The sequence below is a fragment of the Dama dama genome, chromosome 2 (genome assembly GCF_033118175.1).
Source record: "Dama dama isolate Ldn47 chromosome 2, ASM3311817v1, whole genome shotgun sequence".
NCBI lineage: Eukaryota > Metazoa > Chordata > Mammalia > Artiodactyla > Cervidae > Dama > Dama dama.
The window spans coordinates 26719525-26742703 of record NC_083682.1 but is presented as its reverse complement, the minus strand read 5'-3'; the positions used below and the strand labels follow the sequence as shown (position 1 = coordinate 26742703).

The 23179-nt window shown below is 44.1% G+C and overlaps 1 protein-coding gene across 2 annotated transcripts in view; it reads right to left on the bottom strand.

The window, feature by feature from the left end:
- The window catches only part of NELL1 (neural EGFL like 1), a 1025511-nt gene that overhangs the window by 910687 nt on the left and 91645 nt on the right, over positions 1–23179 (bottom strand). For both annotated transcript variants that reach the window (XM_061158429.1, XM_061158435.1), the window contains exon 3: positions 5591–5741. In XM_061158429.1, coding sequence (XP_061014412.1) covers positions 5591–5741 — 151 coding nt within the window. The remainder of the gene's footprint in view (positions 1–5590; positions 5742–23179) is intronic.

Here is a 23179-nt window from a genome sequence, read left to right as displayed (position 1 = left end):
TTTGCCTCCAAGTATATCATGAAGAAAATGATAGGATCTACAGAATGGCGGGGGGGAGATCTATAAATCATATGTAATAAGGGACTTATACCTATAAAACAACTAATACAAAATCATAAAGACAAACAACCCAATTAGAAATGGACAAATGCTCTGAATAGACAATTTTCCAAAGAGGATATATAGCAGCCAGTAAGTGCCCGAAAAGATACTCAACATTATCTGCCATCAGGAAAATCTAAATGAAAACCACAGTGCAGAGAACATACTGTATATCTAAGGGACCAATACTCAACAATTCTCAGTGGTTACCTAAATGTGAAGGAAATTCAAAAAAGAGGGGATACGTGTATACATACTGCTGATTCACTTTGCATACACCAGAAACATAACATTATAAAGTAACTGCACTGCAGTTAATAAAAAGTCACAATGCAATATCACTTCACATCTACTAGGATGACTATATCAAAAAGAGAGGTAATAACGAGCATTAACAAGAATGTGGAGAAATTGGAACTCTCATACACTGCTGGTAGAAATGTAAAATGGTGCAGGCACTTTGAAAGACAGTCTGACAATTCCACAAAGCTGTTAAACATAGTGACTACTTGATTCAGCAAGTCTACTCCTACTTAAATACCAAGAGAATAAAAATATGTGTCCACACAAAAATTTCTACAGGAAAGCTCATAGCAGCATTATTCATAATAGCCAAAAAGAGGAAACAACTCCAAAGCCCCATCAATTGATGATTGGATAAATAAAAGGTGTATCCAAACAACACAATATTATTCTGCAATAAAATGAAATGAACTACTGGCCCACACTACCAACATGAAAGAACTTTGAAAACATTCTAAATAAAACAAGCCCCTACAAAGGACCACATATTGTATGACTCCATTTATATAAAATGCACAAATAGGCAAATCCATAGAGACTGAAGACTATTGCCAAAGGCTGGGGGAATGATGAGGAGATGGTGGAGTGACAGCTAAGAGGTGTGAGATTTCTATGGGAGGTAATGAAAACCAGATCTTTATTACCTAAAGCCAAGTGTATTACAGATTCAGAGTTAATCCTTTATAGTAATACTTCCCCTTGATTAGACTAAACAAACATGGAGGAAGGCACCATAGAATTAAGAAGTGGAGGGGAATGTTTTATATTTCCCCATTTATTTTGTTTGAGTCAAGACCTGAGGTCTTCCTATTACAATGAAAAATAGTCACATGATTTCCATTCAATGATCCTCAGGTTCTATTAGAAACCTGCCAGGAAAGTAAGAAAAGGGAGCCTCAGATGACTCTACATGACACCAAAAGGGTTTTCAAAACCTTTCTTAAAATAAGATATGGATTTTTTTAGATTCCAAAAGAGAAACCCATAAAATAGTGTTTCAAGACTTAGGATTCGACAAAGAAAGGAAATATATTTTTTAAGAATTGTGCACTTAACATACACTCTCTTTTTTCATGCTTACCACCACCCTGCAAAGTAGATGATTATCCCCATCTACAGACAAGGAAATTGAGGTTCCGAGACATTCCATGGCAGCTATGGCGAAGCTAAAAGTCAAACTCCAGGCTCCACGACATCTGACTCTGGAGCTCTCCTATATCGGCTGCCTTTCCACTCACTTCTCACCTGCTTTGGGAAGCTCTCTGCTTCCCCTGAGAAGCATTTGAAGACACCATACATTCTATTTCTGGACATCTGTATGACCCTCAAGCGGAGGAGGCCCTCACACTCAAGCCCTAAGCCAGTGAGGCAAGGACATGACCTTCCCAAGTCTGTGAAGCTGAGACTGGCTTGACATCTCCACCCTTGGGCAAGAAACCTGCGCTTTCTCCCAACCTACAGAACACAGGGACTCTAACCCATACCTGCTCACCAACACATACGCCAGCTTGCTTTCCCCAGGCTGACCCAGAAACAGCCAGCTCACTATACTGCCGGCAGCACCCTCACTGAAGGCTCAGGGTCCATCACATCCCTCTGAGGCTGAGGACAAACTTAGCCACTGAAAAGACACAGAACAGCTGGTCCTCACCTCTGCTGGAAATGTGCATGAAAAGACCCTCGGCTCCAGCCAAACTGGTCTATTCTCTGCTCTTTCCTCTTCACCAAAAAAAAAAAAAGAATTCTGTTTCCTTAATTTCTCCCCCGTTAGACTGTCCACACTGTTCTCCCTACTCAGTACCCTTCCCTTTCCCTTATCTGCGAAACTCAACCTGTTCAGGAGTCTCCCGTCTAGGTCGTCTTCCTTAACTTAATATACCGAATTCACGGAACCTAACACCTTTCCATCATTTTTTGCCTATTTAGGTTGACATATCAAAAAGTAGTTCAAGAAAGGTTTACTGAACTCTGGTTACCCAGTATAGACTCTGACATGAGAATATAAGAGCAAGTGATCTATTAAAGAAGTGCTCCCAGGAGAGGGAGGGAGTGAAACAGCCTCAGCCTGTTTCCTGGTCACTCTGGGGGATGAATGAAGCCTCAGAGACTGACTGGTCTCCAGGCATCCAAGGGCAAGAGACTAGGCTTCCATACTCCATGCTCACGAGTCAATCGTTGACTTCAGGCAGCCTGGGGATGGAGTGAACTCCCACACACTTCCACTCTGAGTATAGTAGGATGAAGAGGCTACAGAAGCTGATGTCCAATGCTCTGAGGCAAGTTGTCAGGTGCCAACCTTCAGAAACAGAGTCCATCGAAGGCAGGTGAAGGGCACACCGAACCTACACAAGCGATCTGATGGGGTCAGGGAGGGTGGCATCATGTCCGCAGCCAGGTCAAGGTGGGGCGGCTTCATGGGCACGTGACCAGTGTATCTGCACAGGATTCTGCCCTCGGAAGGGCCCCACGCTTCTGGTTTAATAGTCTGTAGTCACTGTCTTGAAATTCTTAGTAATTTTACCTCTGACTGCATTTCCTAAGTGAGGTCTGGGGGGACTGTGGAGCACACAGTGGGCAGGCTCGGTTCATAGCAGCCCTGCGTCCCACCACCCGCCACCTCCCTGGGCCAAGTTCTCAGCCACTGGTTCAGCTGCTCCCACCCTTCCCGCATGCTCCACCCAGTAACTCTTGCCACCCTCTGCCTGGGCAGTGACTGCTGCCTAGGCTTGGGGATTCCAGCGTTCTCCCACCACTGTCCGCTAGGAAAGGAGGGGGCACAGAATCAGTCTGGGGGAGTCACATAATCTTGAAATTAGCTACACACTGCCTTATAACGCCAGTGTAATGCTTTTCTATTAATAGCTCTTTTTTATTCCTTAGTTTTTTTTGTGTGGTCATGCCCTGCTTCCCACACCAAACGCTTAGATTTTGTTTCTTTCATTTCCCCACAAAAATCTTGCATAGCACCTAGAACAGAGTAGGTGCTTCATAAGTATTTTCAGAGGATTAACATAAAGTTGGTATTACATTAAAACTGGCAGGGAGGTTCCGATCCAAGATGGTGACTTTAAGAAGATCCTGAATACACCTCCCTCAATTGGCACACTGGGTCTACAGCTACCAATGGAACAACTGCCTCTGGAGAAAACCTGAAGACTGGCTAAGGATGTGGGCAAATGAGAAAAAAAAAATTACACTGAAGCAGATAGGAGAGGGTGGGACATAATCTCACCATAAATTCCACCCTCATTCAGAGACCCACAGTCAGGAGAAATTAAAAACCTAGAACTTCTTTTTAAGGGGCAAAAAGTTTGAACTCTCCAATAGGCACCCCAGTTCTTAAGACCTACACCTAAGAGACAAGCCTCCCACAACTCCTAGCTTTGAAAACCAAAGGGATTCCCGTTCCCAGGACCCTCAAAGCTATAATGATCTGAGAAACAGCTTGAACCTGGGATCCACCCACCTCGGGGGCCCAGGTCAGAGGCAGCTCATTTGCTTACAATAAAGCAGTGGCTTAGTCAGTCGTGTCCAACTCTGTGCAACCCCATAGACAGCAGCCCACCAGGCTCCCCCATCCCTGGGATTCTCCAGGCAAGAACACTGGAGTGGGTTGCCATTTCCTTCTCCAATGCATGAAAGTGAAAAGTGAAAGTGAAGTCACTCAGTCGTGTCTGACTCTTCGCAACGCCATGGACTGCAGCCGAGCAGGCTCTTCCGTCCATAGGATTTTCCAGGCAAGAGTACTGGAGTGGGTTGCGGTTGCCTTCTCCTTGGCTTGAGGGGAAGGCATCTAATCTAACAGACATATTCAGGGGCCTGCCGTAACACTCTCCAGGAGGAAGACAGGCAGCCGTACCATCTTGGAGTCCTCCCTCTGCCAACTCCAGGCGGGTCAGTATACAGAGAGCTTTTGCACAAACCAGTGCCCTGGGTTGGTTGGTTGGTTGGTTTGTTTACAGCTGAAAGGGACACCTTTCATTGCCCAACCCTGGAGCCAAGCTCCTGGATCCCCTGGAACTGTAACAGTTGACGAGACAGTCCCTGGCAGGCTACCACTCCCAGGGCACTGCATACACAGCAGATCGAAACATACCCCAGGTCTTTTTGAGAGGGAGGCCTACTTACTTGCCCAGGAGCTCTGGCTGCAGAACAAGCTTCCGGTTTGGCACACTTATGGGGGCCAAGAGAGGGGGCTCTCAGCGAACAGAGGCTTGTGGAAACAGTCTTTCTCCCCTCTCCTTCTGCTTTGCTCCAGCTTACCAGTATATCCCAGAGAGGCCCTTATACCTCATCTTAGATTATCTAATTACTTCAAATTCCCTAACAGAGGGACCTTTCAAAATGAAAACCCTTATATGCCTTCCCATTATCTATGGGGTCTTTGGTTCAAGTTGTGACATGGCATCAAAGCTTTGAAAGGATCTGACTTTCTGCCTGCCTCTGTAACACCACCCATCGCTGACTTACCCAAACATCTCAGCCCCTTCCCCACACACACTTACATGCAAACCACTTACCTGTTCCATCCTCAAATCACAACAACCTCTTTCTGGAATGCTTTTCTTCCTATTCCGTACTCCCTCCGATACAGCCTGCCAAATATCTACTCACTTGATTTCCTTATCAACCATCATCCTTTCTTGGCTTAAGACAAAGCTTAGTAGAATCAACAGCAGCTACTTTGATCCCCGAAACACAAGTTTCCAGCACTGCATCTACACTTCTTCACAACATTCATTTGTCCTACTAATGGGGACATAGTTTGTCCTTCCTTCCCTACTAACTTCTGTGATGTGATCCTTAGAATAAAAATTCTATACTATCCATCTTAATATTCCCAGTATCAAGCACAGTTACTATAAAATAAACTCAATGAAGCTCTATTGGAAGCTGTTGGTAAATATAACTAATTAACTTGGTGACCTAAATCTGATGGATAGAATGTGGTTTTATATGAGTGAAGTCTATTAGGTGAGAAAGACACTCACGAGTAGTCCTTGCAGGGTAAACAAGAAAGCCACTTCACCCAAAGTAAATTCTTAACGCAAAGTTAAGTCCATGAATATGTTCAACAGCCGCAAGGTTTCATCCAGCCAAACATTTTCCTGGAATTGCACCCTTTACATTTTGTGTAGTGCATGAATTCCAGGTAGATCTTGAGACGTAGACGGCACTTTCTTACCTGTGTTCCAGTTCTCGAATGGAAAGGATCACTCCTGACGTCGATGGCTTCTGCTGCACAGTGGCCAGAAAGGTGAACTCACTCTTATTCCGGAACAGCTGAATTAATTTCTTACTCACATGAGGGGCTGCATGGATCTCTCTTTCTGCATCTAAGGGGTCAAGGAGGAGGAGAAGGGGTAAGAAGAAATACAGATGGGAAAAGAGGAGAGGGAATATGAGAAGGAAAAGGAGGACAGTCAGTCAGTTAAAAATGCCTTGTCTGGAGGATCCAGGGTCCCTTTCCCCTTTGCCCTTCTTGTCAATAGTTTCCATTTTCAGGTGCCGCCCACCAATCCACATGGCTGCCCACACTCAAGGCAAAGCCCGGAAATGCTGTCCCGGCCATCGTGCCCACTTGTCACTTTGACAAGTCCACAATTGGCCAGTCAGTGATTTTCTGACAGGGATTTTGATGGGACAGGGAGCAATTTGGCCTGCTGCAAACAGATTAGGTTGCTGAAAATAGGGTGAGAGGCAGTCAGATAAATGGGGTCCAAAATTCAGAAAATCCTGAGTCTAATAGCATCCAGGGCCACTCAGCAGGCTCTCATTTCCCATTTCCTGTGGCCTCAGCTTCTCTCTCTCCACACACATCTAGGGAAATATGTTCTGGCTTTGTGACCAGGAGAGATTTACTAGAGCTAATAATGCCAGACAACTGTGCTTTTGCTAAAAGAATAAATACAAGGCATGCTCAGGATCCATCAGCGTGCCTGGAATTTCTGTGCACATCCAGTAGATGACTGTCCTCATGAAATATTTATTAAAGCTTAGGCCAATTCAGCAGGTCTAGAAGTGTGTGAGTTCAGCGAATCCTGCTCCTAGACAGGAATCTTTCTTTCTGCAACATCCGCATAATGAGAGAGATCCCTCATTTCAAACTCAGACTCACCCTTGTCATGATAAAACTGGGTGTCACACCACTATTTTACACTATACTTTCTGGCACCAGAAAGTGGGCACCAAGGCACTGGAATTAGAGAAAAGTATTCAGAGGATTGGTGGCCTTCTCTCATGTCAATGTCCTCTGCAAGCGGTAGGGTGATACAGTGATACATATGCTAACTACTTGGGTATTTCTCCAGGACTGCCTGAGGAACCCTTGAAAAACATATTATAAAACTGCATTACTTACAATAGCCAAGATAATACAGGAAACAAACTAAGTGTCCATCAACATACAAACGGGTAAAGAAGCTGTGGTGTACATACAATGGAATCCTACTCAGCCATAAAAATAGAATGAAATACTGCCATTTGCAGAAACATGAATGGACCTGGGCATTATGCTAAGTAAAATAATCCAGACTGAGAAAAGACAAATACTATACGATATCACATCTGTGGAATCTAAAAAATACAATAATCTAGTGAATATAACAAAAAAGGAGCAGACTCGCAGACAATCAACTAGTGGTCACCAGAGGAGGGGAGGGGGAGTGACTATACGGGGTGGGAGAGGGGAGGTATAAACTATGCGGTGTAATATAGGCTCAAGAATGTACTGTGCAACACGAGAACATAGCCACGATTCTGTGGTAACTGTAAATGGAAAGAAACCTTTAAAAACTGTATAAAGAGTTTTTTAAAAGAAAAGAAAAACATAGAACTACAAAGGCCATGTCGCCCAAGCAATATCACAGACTCGTATTAGAACCTTGAACCACCTCATTCTAAAGAGTGGCTTTTAAACAAAAAGAAACCCTCAAATTCTTGACCTCAGACCTCAGTATTCTCAACTGCAAAATGAGGGGGATAGACTAGGTTGATGCCTCACAGTACCCCCTGCCCCCAGCTACATCGCCTATAATCCTACACATTGCCATTTCAAGTTTGCAGCACAGAAAAGAACACAGTCTTCCAGATGTAGGAGTTTAGGTTACAGATGGTGGGAAGTGAGAAATTAATTATTTCCTGCCGTGTCAGTAAACAATGCACAGTCAACAGCAATTGCAGCCACCGCAGAAGGTAAGGTAGTGAGCCCTTCGGAAGGTGAACTGGAAGCGGGTGAGCAGGTGAGGGAATTCAGGAAGGGAAGAATCTCTGCTATTAATAGCAGCCATCAGACTACAGCCACTCCCCACAGTTTCCCCTGAGGAACCTCAAGATGGGAAAACAGGATACTGGCCCCCAGATATGTGAGGTGTGTAGGAATGATTTCAGGGAGCCCAGACTCTTGCATCTTTCCATACATAGAAAGGCACTAAATTCCTTAACTTGGTTTTCTTTAATTTAAAATAATCTTTTGACTTCAAACTACCTACCTTTTGTTGCAAAATTTCTACATAACCTGGCCCCTCTCCTCGCCTCCTTGGAGCAGTTCCCTAAGGGTTAATTGAGGTGCTGCCTCCCAGGCTTAAGTCCTAAAAATTTCCAGTGAATAAAACATAATGAGTTTGAGTAAGCTCCAGGAGCTTGTGATGGACAGGGAAGGCTGGCATACTGCAGTCCACAGGGTCGCAAAGAGTCGGACATGACTGAGCGACTGAACTGAACTCAACTTTTAGGTTGTGACTAATCTTTTTATGTCCCCAGAAGTAAGGTTGGTCCTCTACTAAGAAATGACCCAACTCAAGAACAGTCTACCCACAGAACACCTACCTGAGTGTCATTTGCCTTCCTGCCTACTTTACTACTAAGTGGTATGCTGTCGGGCTTCTGCCAAGGGCTGATATGAGTCACTTAGGGAATACTTCTATGCCTTTTACAAAATTCTAGCCAAAGATTATCCATTGTTGCTGTTATTCAGCTGCTAAGTTATGTCAGACTCTTTATGACCCCATGGACTGCAGCACACCAGCCTTCCCTGTCCTTCACTATCTCCCGGAGTTTGCTCAAACTCATGTCCATTGAGTCGGTGATGCCATCCAACCATCTCATTCTCTGTCATCCCCTTCTCCTCCTGCCCTCAATCTTTCCCAGCATCAGGGTCTTTTCCAATGCATCAGCTCTACGCATCAGGTGGCCAATGTACCAGAACCTCAGCGTCAGTCCTTCCAATGAACATTCAGGATTGATTTCCTTTAGGATTGATGATTTGAAAGCATCATTTCTTCAGTTCTCAGCATTCTTTATGGTCCAACTCTCACATCCATACATAACTAGTGGAAAAACCGTAGCTTTGACTAGACAGACCTTTGTCAGCAAAGTGATATCTCTGCTTTTTAATACACTGTCTAGGTTGGTCATAGCTTTCCTTCTAAGGAGTAAGTCTTTTAATTTCGTGGCTGCAGTCACCATCTGCAGTGATTTTGGAGCCCAAGAAAATAAAATCTGTCACTGTTTCAACTTTTTCCCCATCTATTTGCCATGAAGTGATGGGACTTTCCATAAAGATATTCAAAACCTATTAAATGTATGGACAAATCACTCTGCAAACTAGAGACCATTAGCCAATGTTTGTTAATGTTACTTTTATTATTATTACTGCTGGGCAAAGAGCCTTGCAATCAGTTTCACCTAGAATTTAGTGCCAGGTAAAAAGTCTTGGTTGAGATTAACATCTAGATTTATTTTTTTCCTCTTTGCTACTTCCTTCTTTACTCATCAGTTAGGATTCAACTGATTGGTGGTGGCTGCCTAGAGAGCTCATAGAGGATTCTGAAGCTTAAGCCCAGTGAAAAGAGGGCCATGATTAATCAGCAGGCCAACTGGGGGAACGATGAATATCAGACTAGTTATGGGTGTCCTCACCTCTCAATTTTCCTTGAGGGATATGATCAAATCTGATGGCCAATGACCCCAAAATTTTACATCTGCAACCCTAACCTCTCCTTTAAGTAACAGACTCATATATGCAACGTCCTCCTGACTATCTCCATGTGCACATCGAATATCATTTCAAGTTGTATCCACCACTGAGCTCTTTTTCTCTCCAATGACCCTCTACTATCCCCTAGATTTCCCAGTCTTGGCAAATGGAACCACCCACTTTCTAAGGTCAAAATTGTCCTCAATTTTTTCTTTTTCTCCACCCTCTGTATTCAATCCAAGGACATATCATGAGGGCTCCGGCAGCTGGCATCTGTTTATTTCTTCCTGGCCCCACTCTTAAACTTTTGTTCAAGCTGCCATCATCTCTCCAATAGCATCCTCAAGGTCTCCACGCTGCTTTCCCTCCATTGTCACCCACACACAGCCCAAGCGCCCTGCTTAAAGCAGAAGCCAGGGCCACTTCCATCTGCTGCATAAAACCTTCCACTGGCTTCCCATTGCTCCCAGGGTGAAATCAGGCTCCTCAGCATGGCCTGCATGGTCACACACAAATTAACTCTTGCCTACCTCTCCCTTCTCCATCTCTCACTGCATATGCAACCTTTTGGTCACTCCCTCCAACAAAACCCCCATTAATGTCTTATATGCCACTCTGGTGATTTCCCCAACTATCATGTACTGTGATCAATTATTTCCTTGTGTCACTTACCATAACCTTGTTCCATGTTTCTTACTTTACTTCCTTTCTTTCCTCCCTCGACTGTAAGCATCATGAGTGCAGACTTACTTATTTATTCCCTGTTGCATCCACAGTTCATAGTGGCTGGCAGGAAACAGGCATTCAATCAAGATTATTGAATTAATTAACTAATATATTTTCCATTGTGTATCTGCATAGTTGCTAAGTCAGGTCTGATTCTTTGTGACCCCATGGACTGTAGCCTGCCAGGCTCCCCTGCCCATGCGGTTCTCCAGGCAAGAATACTGGAGAGGGTTGCCAGTTTCTCCTCCAGGGGATCTTCCTGACCCAGGATCGAACCTACATCTCCTGCATTGGCAGGCAGGTTCTTTATCACTGAGCCACAAGTGAAACCCCTAAATCTGAGTTTGTTTCTATTTTGCATGTGTATTCATTTGTATTGGTTTTAAATTGCACATAATTGATATCATACAGTATCAAACAAGTCTCTTCTCCATTCTTGGCTGCCCTAAACCCAGTGCAATGATGTGGCATGGAGGTGGTGGGAACAGCATTACCACGTAGACAATGGGATCATTCATAGGAAAGTCAGGAATGTTGCTTTCCTGTTATATTTATGGAAATATAAACTTCAAGTAACCACAAATATTATAGTCAGAAAATAGCATGATACCTTTTGGACAACTAGGAGATAAATGAGTACTTCTTAAGTGATTATCAAACTAAAATGATTTCCAGTGCCAGTTCAGCCTATTCCTCTTTGTAGGACACTCCAGCTAATGCACTAATCCAGCCCAACCCTCCTAGAAAGCTGAATATGTCTTTTACTGGCTTTTCTCATTTCTCATTGTAAATAATTGGCATGTTGAAGTAAAGAGATCCCATTAACACTTAGAGTGAAATGTTAAAAAAAAAAAAAAAAAAACAGAAACATCTACTTTGATAAGTTGAGATTTTATGTACATTTTCATTTTTTTTAAGTAAAGCTATTTCAAATAAATGTTTACCATACTTCAGCCACTAAAAAATATAAGAAATCCTACTCCTTTTACAATAATAATTGGACCAGGTTTCAAAGAACTGAAGACTAAGTTCTGCAGATAACTAAGCTGTGTGATCTTAGATAAGACACTTGACCTTTCTAATCCTCACACACATCTTAAAATTTAAACCATTGAACTCCATGGTCTCCAAGTTGTCTCCTAGTGCAACAGTTCTGTGAATCAGTTTCCCCTGCTCCTAAGTCACATAGCAAGATGGTGCTGAGGGCATTTCCCATCTATAAAAAACCCAGGTTCCATCATTTTTCTGCCAATTTTCTGAGACAACAATAAACACTGTGATCAATTTCTGAAAACAGTGTATGTCACCTATTTTGCAGTAGCCTGCTTTTTTTCCCCTAGAGTTAAAGGGGCAACTGATGAAAACCAGTTAGTGAGAACCTATCATGAATATTACACTTCTATATGTATGGAGCCACTACAACGTGTGTTTGCTGCATTATTTGAGAATATTCAGTTCTTCTAGAGAGAACAAGAAGAATAAGTGGGATTTATAAAACTCATGTGTTTCGAGAGAACAGCATCGAAACATGTATATTATCTAGGGTGAAACAGATCACCAGCCCAGGTTGGATGCATGAGACAAGTGCTTGGGTCTGGTGCACTGGGAAGACCCAGAGGGATCGGGTAGAGAGGGAGGGGGGATCGGGATGGGGAATACATGTAACTCCATGGCTGATTCATGTCAATGTATGACAAAACCCACTACAATACTGTAAAGTAATTAGCCTCCAACTAATAAAAATAAATGGAAAAAAAAATAAAACTCATGTGTGTGTGTGTGTCTGTGTTAGTTGCTCAGTTGTGTCTGACTCTTTGTGACCCCCATGGACTGTAGCCTTCCAGGCTCCTCTGTCCATGGGATTTTCCAGGCAAGAATACTGGAGTGGGTTGCCATGCCCTTCTCCAGGGGATCTTCCCAACCTGGGATAAACTCATAGACGTGTTAAATATAGATAGAAATTTAGAAATCTTTGAAATGTGCTAAAGATATATCCAGTAAGTGGACCATAAGTATGTTGAATGTAGATAAAAAGGACTGAATAAGAGTATCACTTATAAACAGAAGGGGTGGGAGGACCAAGTCACAATGTACAATAGCCCCCTTCAGAACGGCAGCTGTGTTGTCTCTAAATCTGACATCCATCTCTGACACCCGTTCTGTCCCCATTCTGGTCCAGCCTCTACTCTCTCTCTCAGAAATATTAATAGAATCCATCGCTGCTCACCAAATTAACTGGTTAACTACAGCTGTGGTCAGGCACATTTGCCCAAGTCTCCCCATTAAGAGGAATCCATTGGTGCTAGGCACCGCCTATCTCCTAAACCTCTTTTTAATAACCTCAGATACTGTCCATGTAGCCACAGCATTAGAGAGGAGACTCAAAGACTGAATAGAGGACCACTGCATAACCCAGGAACCCGGTGGGTTAGCCCATCCTTCTCCCCTTACCCTACCCAACCCCTAGCAACTCTCGGTTCCCTGCTTCCTTCTGGGTATTTTTAATTGATTTGATAAGCCACATGATTCAAGCACCTGAATTTGGCCTACCTGTGAGCCTTTCAATTTTGTGACTTCTGGGAGTATACTTGGAGGCTACCATTGCACCAAGGTAATTTCCTACATAACCACCACTTATAGTGAACATTTTACACTTTAAAAAAAAGGGAGAGAGAAAAGACAATGTCATTCCAAATACTCAAGAGGTTTTGCCTGATTTAGTTAAGAAGTGCTAACTCAGCAGCAAGGGTTAAGTGCTTTTTCCTTCCTAGGATCAAATGGCTCTACTTAGATTATTTTCAAGAAAGACTAAAAATGCTAATATGATGATTAACCATCGGTTAAAACCATGCTGGGTGAAAGAGGATGCTGAGGAGTGGAGCAGGAGAGAAATTAAACAATGGTATTCACAAGCTCTTCTCTACCATCTAGAAGCAACTTCATTTCCCTTTTCCTTGACATACAGCGCAAGCAAGGTGATGATTTTCGTTGTCAGCAAACATACCTGTGTTTACTCTGTGCCAGGTACCAGCGAAAAGGTCAAAACACAATTTCTGCCGTCAACGATAACTGCATAAGCAAGACAGTTACTTGATAAAAACCAAGGCACAAAAAAAGAAAGGGGGCCTGGGGATGACATCACGTAAGATGCGTCTTTGAGGATGAGTCAAAAAGATGAACAAGCATTTACTAGACAGGAGAAACAGAAAGAAGAGGGCATTCATTGCAGATCACGTTGAAGCTTTCATTACCCATGTGTTTTCCATTATCCTAGCATTCCTCTTTCTTTGCAAGCCTCTCTCCCTAAAAGTCTCAGCAGGAAAGCAACTATTCAACATAGTATTAGAAGGAACTCTCCCCTGATCAGTGAGTCAAGAGAGCAAAAACAGCAGAAGTAGGACAGTACAAACACACCAGGGCAGCCTTGACTGATGAATTCAGGTGACATCTTGGTAATCACAGCATGTGTACACTAAGAATTTCAACACATGGCAGAATCTTGTTATAGACATGGCACATCCTTCTAGCCTGAGTCCCACATAAGCTTGAGGTTAAGATTGCCCTGAAAGGTAAAGCAACACTTGCTAAATTGAAATGACAGTCAGCTTTTCATTTCTAAGTAGAGAGGAAACTTGCCATTTCAGAACTGCCAACTCTCCAGAGGTCAAGTGCTGCTGTGTGGAGAGAGGTACGTGTCCACTGTTAGGTCCTGGGCCCTTCTCTGAGAACTTCAGATGCTACTGATCTAAGCACTTTCAAAGCAGCCGAAATCACAAGCAGAAAGTAGTAAGAAACACCAAGAGCCTCCCACTTAATATGTAAGGGATTTCTATCTCCACTAACAAGTTCACAATAATATCCCATTAAACATCCATTAGCTCCAGAAGCCAGAATAATAAAAAGCCAGTATGTGTATGGCATATTATGGTACAAGGGCAGAGTTAACTACTTTACACGTATTCTCTAATTACAATAATCTGAGGAATAGCCATTACTATTTTTCCTACTTTACATTTGAGAAAACTGAGTTTCACAGAATTTAAATGATTTTCTAAAAAGGTAGGCTAGGAGTCCATGGTTCTGAGATTCCAACCTGGCAGGCTGGTTCCATATGCCACACTCTGCGCTGTGCTAGGTCTACTGTTTGCCAGTACGTACAATCTCAGTGCTTGGTACATGTGGGAAAGGGACAAATCATCATATACCCAGTGCCTGACACTGTATTCACTCAGGAAACACTGATGAACAACCTATTTGCACAACCCCTGAGCTAAATAGCATTCCCCCATTTTATAGGTAAGGAAGCTGAGGCACAGAGTCAAACTCTGAGCACAGACAATGGCTTGCCCAGAGTCACGCAGCCTGTGACTCGAGACAAAACTGAGTCCTCAGCAGAGTCCATCAGAACACCCCATGGCATTCGCCTGGTGCCCCTGCTTCTGTTGGCTTCCATTCGCTTTTCCTTCCTGTCTCTTACCCACCTCGTCCTGCACTCCAGCCACACAAGCTCCTGTCTCTTCTTCCCAGGGCCATGTTCCTTCCCACCCTGGTACATTCCCATCTGCAGTGACCTCCCTTCCTTCCCTCTTCTGTGGATACCAGCTTAATCGTTACTCCTCCAACCAGCTTTCCCTGATCATCCCAGACCAACCTGTATTCCCTATGTTGCCATCACTGGGCTTCTTATAAATATCACGGCTTTATGTGTCTAATCATTTCATTGTGCCATCACTTCATTAACAGCTATCATGCCCACTGCACTAAATTCCACAGAAAATGATTTATCAATAGATACTCGCACTCAGCATGGTGCCTGGTATGTGGTGAAACTTCAAAAGCTATTTGCTGCGCTAGTAATACATCTTGATTCTGAAGTCTGGGACCCAACAGAAGAGGTTTACCAAAGACACTCAATTATAACCCCAACCTGCAGAGAAAAATTACATTAAAATAATAAGCTGCCTAAGGAATAATAAAGCCAGCAAATCATCCCTAGCTCCTCCATTCAGACTAAACCCCAGGAATTCTGTGACACATGGTGCTAATTTTTTAAAATTCCTGTGACTGAAGAGATTCAGGTGCCCGCATGATTTTACTAATAAGATGAAAATGGTGGGGGAACCGAACTCTTCTTCTCAACATTTGAAAACACCAGTAAGGAAAATCAATGCATGCCCTGGTCACTAAGAAGTTAGCAAACCACCCCTCTTCAGGCTGTCTCCCTGTGTGCGCTCAGGTGTGTCTGACCCTTTGCGACCCCATGGACTGTGGCCCACCATGCTCCTCTGTCCATGGAATTCTCCAGGGAAGAATACTGGAGTGGGTTGCCATTTCCTCCTCCAGGAGATCTTCCCAGACCCAGGAATTGAACCCATTTCTCTGTGCCTCCTGCATTGGCAGGCAGATTCTTTACTACTAATGCCACCTGGAAAACCCCCTGTCTCCCTATATTAGCACCAAAACCTACCAGTGATCAAGTCTCCCTCCATAATCCTCGTATCTCCACCCCCATCTCATTGGAATCCTCAAAACAGAGAGGTAAAGCATGGATGCCAACTCTATCTGAATCACAGAACAGGACAACAAAAAAGTCTGATAAAGATTTTTTTAATAAAGGCTGCATTGTGTAAACTACAAACTTGCAGTTCTAAGATAAGTAAGTTCTAGGGATGTAGTACACAGCAGGATGACTAGTTAACAATGCCATATTATATATTTGAAGGTTGCTAAGAGTAGATCTTACGTCCTTATCATAGGAAAAAAAAATTTAATTATGCAAGGTGATGAACGTTAACTAAGCTTATTGAGGTAATCATTTTGCAGTATACATACATCAAATCATTATGCTGTACACTTTAATACAATGTTATATGCCAATTATATCTCATTAAAACTGGGGCGGGTGAGAGGAGGGAATACTTCATTGTATAGCAAAAAAGCTATCTAGAGAGTGGTTATAAATTAGACCGCATATAACCAATGGAAAATTACATAGGATAATATAACATCAAAAGTATTAGAATAACAGAAAATTCCTAGGCAATAATATCAAACAGGGACACAATTGCATGTATAATGACATATCAAGTAAATAAAAATGTATTTAGTGATGCATAGCAGAAAGATACAAATGGCCTTCAATCAAAATGTTAACACTGGAAGCTAATCTCGGTGATATTTTTCTTCTTTCACCATGTCTCAATTTTCCAGATCTCCTCTGAGAATTATTGTAAGGAAAAAACAATCAATATTATGCTAAAAATATAAGAGCACATTATAGAAACAGGAGAAGCAAAATGGGCATCCAAAAAGAAAATAAGTACCAACTCTCCAGCTTTCAATCATGAAATTGTGCCTCTTAAATCAATAAGACCCCCCTTAACCCCCACTCCAGCCAAGCTCAACCAGCTCTGGCTTCCCATGGAATACCACTCCCCTCCTTAATGCGGGGGACCAGTCAGCTCCCAGAATGGCCTGCTGGGGCATTTCAACACAGACCCCCCTCAGTTCATAACAGCTCAGGCTGATGGGATTTGAGGTCTATTTCGGCAATAACTAGCAGTTGAGTCAAGTGTCACTTTAATCCACACTCATGGTCAAGAGTCCAAGGGTGCAGAGGGATGCCCACCACATCCTGATGCACAGAGGCTGTCAAATACAGGCGACTGTCCTAGGGCACACTGCTCTCTGGGCCCCTGCAGAAGACATGAGGACAGTCCTGGGCCCTGCCCTCTGCCAACTACTCAGCCATTCTTCCAGTCATTTGCTCATTAATTCCTCACCTTGAAAACCTTTACTGAGCACTCTTCTGAACCAGGAACTATGGACACAAAACTTCAGACACATCTTTTATCTGCCAGGGGCGAAGCATCGAGTAATAAAGCCACAAACAGACGAATAGAAACTGCTCTGTTGTTCAGTTCAGAGGCAGAAGCAAAGTGGGAATTCTTAGGAGGGAATGCAAGGCTAGAACAGCCTGAAACAGGACCAGAGAGCTTCCCCTCAGAGACCTGATCCTCCCAACAAGGGGCAGTGCAGGTAGTGGGTAAGCACTCAGACTATGGAGCCTGACTGGCTCAGATTCCAGCTTCCCCACATACCAGAAATGTGACCATGGGCCCATTAACTTCTCTGTGCCTCAGCTTCCTCATCTGTAAAATGTAAATGTAAAATCTAAAATGTAAAAATCTTCCTCATCTATCCTATAAAAGCAGCATGAAGATCAAATTGATTCATACATGTTAAGCCCTCAAAACAGTGTCTGCCACAGGAGAAGCACTGGCCAATGGTTTATTTGGAAAACAGCTAGGGCAGGCCCTGAGACCTAGAGGAGGGGGGTGTACAAAGCTATGCCAGTCCCCACCCTGCCAGGAGAGCCCTGCAGCCACGGCGGGTTACTGCTGTGGCCCAGCAGAAGGACAACAGGCAGGTGAGCAAGGGTCGCCAGCCACAGCTAGAGGCATGGTGAGTGGTCAGTTCTAACCCTCTCCTCCTTAAAAGCTGGCAGAACCTATGAAGCTTCCTGTGAATCCAATCTAGGTCTAGTCAACCAACCAACATCCAAACACCTTTGAATTTTTGCTATGTACTAGATTAAATATACTTAAATATATTTAATCTATTTAAGCAAAGGGCTTAAATATACTTCCTAATTTAGTCCTCACCTGCAGCCCAGCAATGTCAGTATTGCTATTCCCATCTTATAAATGGGGTATAAAGAGTTAAGAAGCTCTGTATTTAAGTATTGCCACTGGATTTCAAACTCGGATCTGTCTACTGTCAACCACGACTCACCACTGCCTCTCAGCCCCGATCACTCATCTCAGCCCACCTAGTGCCTGAATACCGGCTCCACCATGGAACCTCTGTGAGACTTAGGTAACTCAGCTTCCTTCCTTCATCCGTGAGTTGCCCCACCTGTAACACAGCGGTAATACTACCAACATGGCCGGGCTCAGTAAGGAGTGATGGAGTGTGCCTACCACATGGCTTGTGCTCTGTATTTCCGCCCCCCTGGCCTCTCTTTAGGACATCGTTTCTGAGTCACTTTGAACAGACAGCTTAGAAATCTGCACATGGGAAGTCTGAGCTTTAACATTTACCAGTGGGTTCACACACAGGATCACATTTCACATTCATAACAATCCATTGTGCAAGCATGCATGTGTGTGCTAAGTCACTTCAGTCGTGTCCAACTCTTTGCAACCCTATGGACTGTAGCCTCCCAGGCTCCTCTGTCCATGGAATTCTCCAGGCAAGAGTACTGGAGTGGGTTGCCATTTTCTTCTCCAGGGGATCGTCCCAACCCAGGGATCGAATCCGCATCTCTTACATTTCCTGCATTGGTAGGCAGATTCTTTACCAGTAGCACCACCTGGCAAGCCCAAAGACCTACTAGGTAGGCATTAATAACCTCATTTTCTTTTTTTTTTCCCATTTATTTTTTTATTAGTTGGAGGCTAATTACTTTACAATATTTTAGTGGTTTTTGTCATACATTGACATGAATCAGCCATGGATTTACATGTATTCCCCATCGCGATCTCCCCTCCCACTAACCTTACTTTCAAGATAAGGAATCTCTGGCTTGTAGAAGTTACATAATTTGCCCAACAATTTTCAATTTTCTTTCTGGGTATTTCTGTATAAATTCCCTAGTCCCCAGACAAAGAATCTTTAAACTTCTCCCCTCCACTCCAATGCCAGCTCTCCCCTGTCTAAGGGGCATTCCTCCTCCAAAACCCTCAACCGCCCCATATACTGAGTACACTCACCAGCCTGCTTGAAAAGTCTGGAGCTGGAGGCTGACCCAAATAGGATTGGTTCCCTTTTGTACAGTCCCAACTCTCAGGCTTAAGAGAGACATTTTCAATGCTATACTGGCCTTGACCTTCCATATCTACTCCAACTAAACAGTGAGGCATCATGTTCGACCGCAAGCTCTCTAATTTATGATTATTCACTATAAATCATTTTTACATGTTGCTTCGAATGCTGTTCAAGAATAAAAATCTGCCGGCGTTGAAATGCACTGTGATTTTAATATGCAAACCTCCTACAGAGATGATGTCTCATTTTAATTATTGTTTCAATTTAATGGGTTTTCATTAAATTAGAGGATGGAGCAATTATAAGGGTGAACAGCTAATGTTTCAAAGGTAAGCTCCCGTGGCTCTGTGCACAAAGAGATAGTTGTGGCATCAATGAGCAGAAAGCAACACTCTTCCAGATAAGCCCGTATGCAGCCTGATGGAAAACAACCCTGGCTATTTCTCTTTCCAGCTTCAAAACAAAGCTAGCATCTCCTCACTGGAGAGATGCAAACAGCTCCAAGCATGTGTCTGACTGAAGGTTATCTTTATCACATAATTTTTTTATCAGGAATCCAAGCTCCCCTATTTATCAGGCCAGAAAGCCCTCTTTAGAGTCCTCAACCTCAGTCATGTCTGACCCTTTGCAACTCCATGGACTGTAGCCTGCCAGGCTCCTCTGTCCATGGAGTTCCCCAGGCAAGAATACTGGAGCAAGTAGCCATTCCCTTCTCCAGGAGATCTTCCCAACCCAGGGACTGAACTGTCTCCCACATTACAGGCAGATTCTTTACCATCTGAGCCATCAGGAAAGCTAAGTATCAAACCACAGGGAAGTACTCCTGATGAAACAGTCTTCTCCCTCACATGCGAGGAATTTAGCTGGTTCTCTGGATGTATGTCTGACTTCCGACCTCTGGGAAATTGTTCCAACTTCAGAACAGACTGCGATGACCAAAATAATACTAATTAGCATACTGGGAGAAGTTCAGTGAGAAATTATTTTGGTGGCCTCCAATATTTTACCTCAGAAACTGCACAAACTTTGCACTTGGGACCAACAGGGTAGAATTACCTCAGACGGAGGTAAAGGAAAGAATGAGTTGTAGGGAATGAGGGGAGGCCCAGAGGTAAAATCTACTCTACTAGGGCCCCAGTGGTCAGAGCTAAGGGGTTATGACTCCACACTGGATGGAGTGGGGGGTCTGCATTGCAGAAGTCTGCACCTGGGGAGAGGGAGGGAGCATGGCAAAGCTCACATGTGTGATTTCAGGAATTACCTAGTGGTAAAGACTCTGTGCTCTCACTGCCGAGGACCTGGGTTCAATCCCTGGTCAGGGGACTAAGATCCCACATGCCTCATAGTACAGCAAAATTTTTTAAAAAATTAACTTTTCCTCCTCTCCAGCTAAGTAGAAGGAAAAAGACGGGCACTATACGAGGTCATTCCAGAAATAACTGGTCTATTAGGGTAGGGCAGACCTGGTCAGTATACATGCCAGGAAAGTAATATGGGAACATCTCACTATGCTGCGGGAAGGAGAGAAAAAGAAATCTTTCCCACAACAAAGAGAAGCACCGGCCCCAGGTAACACAGCAAGAACTAAGTGATGAATGAGGTGCTTGCTCTGCTCAGCACCGCCCCTCCCCAGCTGATGATGACCACCTGTCGGGGCGCACACTTGCTGGCATGGCATGGCCGCTGGAGAAGTTCTCTTTGCTCTATTATTTCAAGTGTCCTGAATATTTCCAAAGGGACAGTAACTTGGAACTCCTCGGTGGAATGCTTTCTTTGCAGCTCCTTTTTTAACCCCCGCTGTCCTAAAAAGCACATTGTCAGCTCTTACATCACACGTTTAAATCTAATTACACGCCTTGTTAGCTAATTAGTTCCAGAGTCGCTGCTGGGAAGGTCTCCCTCACTATTTATCTATCTGTGTTGGCCACTGGGTGTGCTTCCCGATTCCTGGAAAAAGTGAGTAATTATTGGCCTTTCAAACTCTGTCCTGAGGAGGGGCAGTAAAGCTCTCTGGGCGCCTGAAACTCCAGGCTTTGAACAGAAGCTCCAGGAAATGTGGGCACTTGTGCAGCAAAGGGCCTTTGGTGTGGTTTATCACAGACTTGAAAACTGACCTCTTCAGAGATGTTTTCCAATCCTATTTAACCCTTAAGACGAACTGTTGGAGCTGCTGCTTGCCTGAACTCAAAGTCAACCGCAATCCAACTACTGGATCCTTCTCACCAATTCCCCACAACTGCCCTCCCAAAATGGAGAAGGCAATGGCACCCCACTCCAGTACTCTTGCCTGGAAAATCCCATGGATGAAGGAGCGTGGTAGACTGCAGTTCATGGGGTCGCTATGAGTCAGACATGACTGAGCGACTTCACTTTCACTTTTCACCTTCACGCATTGGAGAAGGAAATGGCAACCCACTCCAGTGTTCTTGCCTTGAGAATCCCAGGGACGGGGAAGCCTGGTGGGCTGCCGTCCATGGGGTCACACAGAGTCGGACACAACTGAAGTGACTTAGCAGCAGCCCTCCCAAAAGCAATCTACAACCAAGGGCTCAAATTACAATCCCCATTTACTGAAGCCTTTAAAAAATAAAAAATGAAACTATCAACTAATAAAAATAAATAAAAAAAAAAAAGAAGAAGAAAATATTGATTTGTGAGAAAACTAGTCTTTGATCACCACTGCAAATAATTTGGATCTGGCCTGTCCTAGGGTAACCATGCTGAGTCACTTCAGTAAAGTATGCTTTCCATATATTGAATAGCATCTTCATGATAATTCATCTCAAAGGGTGCTCAGTAGGTTTCCAAGCAATCTTTTCTACCTGCATGTGATCTGACTTAGTCAGCAGATATTCTTTTCAGCCACAAATGACCTGAACCCCCACCACCACCGCCACGAGTGGTTGGTTGGTTGGTAGCTGATCCTCGGACAAGTGCTCTCAGCCAAGCCCTGGGAGTACAAAGCACCTGAATGCAGTGCAAACTCAAGTCTTCTCCCATCCAGAGTTCCAGGCACCTTCTCCACACCTATCCAAAAGCTGCCCATCTCCTGAGGCCCAACCCAGCCCCTCTAACTCCATGAAGCTCTCGAGCCCTCAATTCAAAGGGGCTTCCCCCACCCCTTCGCTCCAAAATTCAATCATTCACCCATTCAAGTGCGTATTTACAGAGCATGTTCCCTGTGGCCTGGTAAGACAAACTTGGTCCAGACAGAGACTGCAGCCAGTATCTGTAGCTCCAAGGACCAGTACTGCGCACTGTGATCCATCTTACAGTCTGCATCTTGCCAAATCCAATGGCCAGTTCTCCATCCTCCAGCAACCTCCGATGGTTGTCCTCTCCCTCCTTTTTCAGGCCCTCTTTTGGGCACAGAATTCTTCTGGCTTCCCTCCCACCTCTACAGCCATCCGGAGGCTCCTTCACGCCCCCTCTGCCTGCTCTCTTACTGGCAGGGTGTCTGCAGCACATCCCGCCAGCCCTGAGCGCTGCCTCTATCACCCCCTGGACTCTCCATCCTCTTGCCTACCACGCTGCAGCAGCCTCCAAACACCCCCTTGCTTCTGCCTGTGTCTTCCCCCTTCTCCCCCGCTTTCTGACTTTGTCTCATGTAGTAATTGGAGCAACAAGGAAATCCTTTTCAAACTTAAATCACATCCTATCAACCACCTCAACTGCTTTCTTTAAACCCTCAAATAGCTGCCTGTAGTTGTTTCCTGTTGCTTCTGGAACATATGCCTGCAAACTCAGTGCTTAAAACAACACGAACTCATAATCTTATGGTTCTGGATGGTCAGAAGCCTGAAATGGGTTTCACTGGAATAAAACTAAAATGTGGGCAGGACCACCTTGCACCCTCCAGAAGCTCTAGGGGAAAACACATGTACCTTGTCTTTTCCAGCTTTCCTTCGTTCACGTCCCCTTCCGATCCTCAAAGTCAGTTTTGCAGCACCTTACCACCTCTCTCTGCCTTCATGTTCACATCACTCACCCTCCCTGACTTAACTTCCTGTTTCCGTCTTATAGGGACGCTTGTGATTACACTGGGCCCACTTGGATAATGCAGGCTAGCCTCCCCACCTGAAGATCCTTAACTTAATCACATCTTCGAAGTTGTTTTTATCATGTAAATTAAAAGTCACAGGTTCTGGGGATTAAGACACAAGTGTCTTTGGAGTTGGGGAGGTCATTTCTCAATCTGCCATACTGACAAGTGAAAAAAGACTCTAACTCCTTACAATGGCT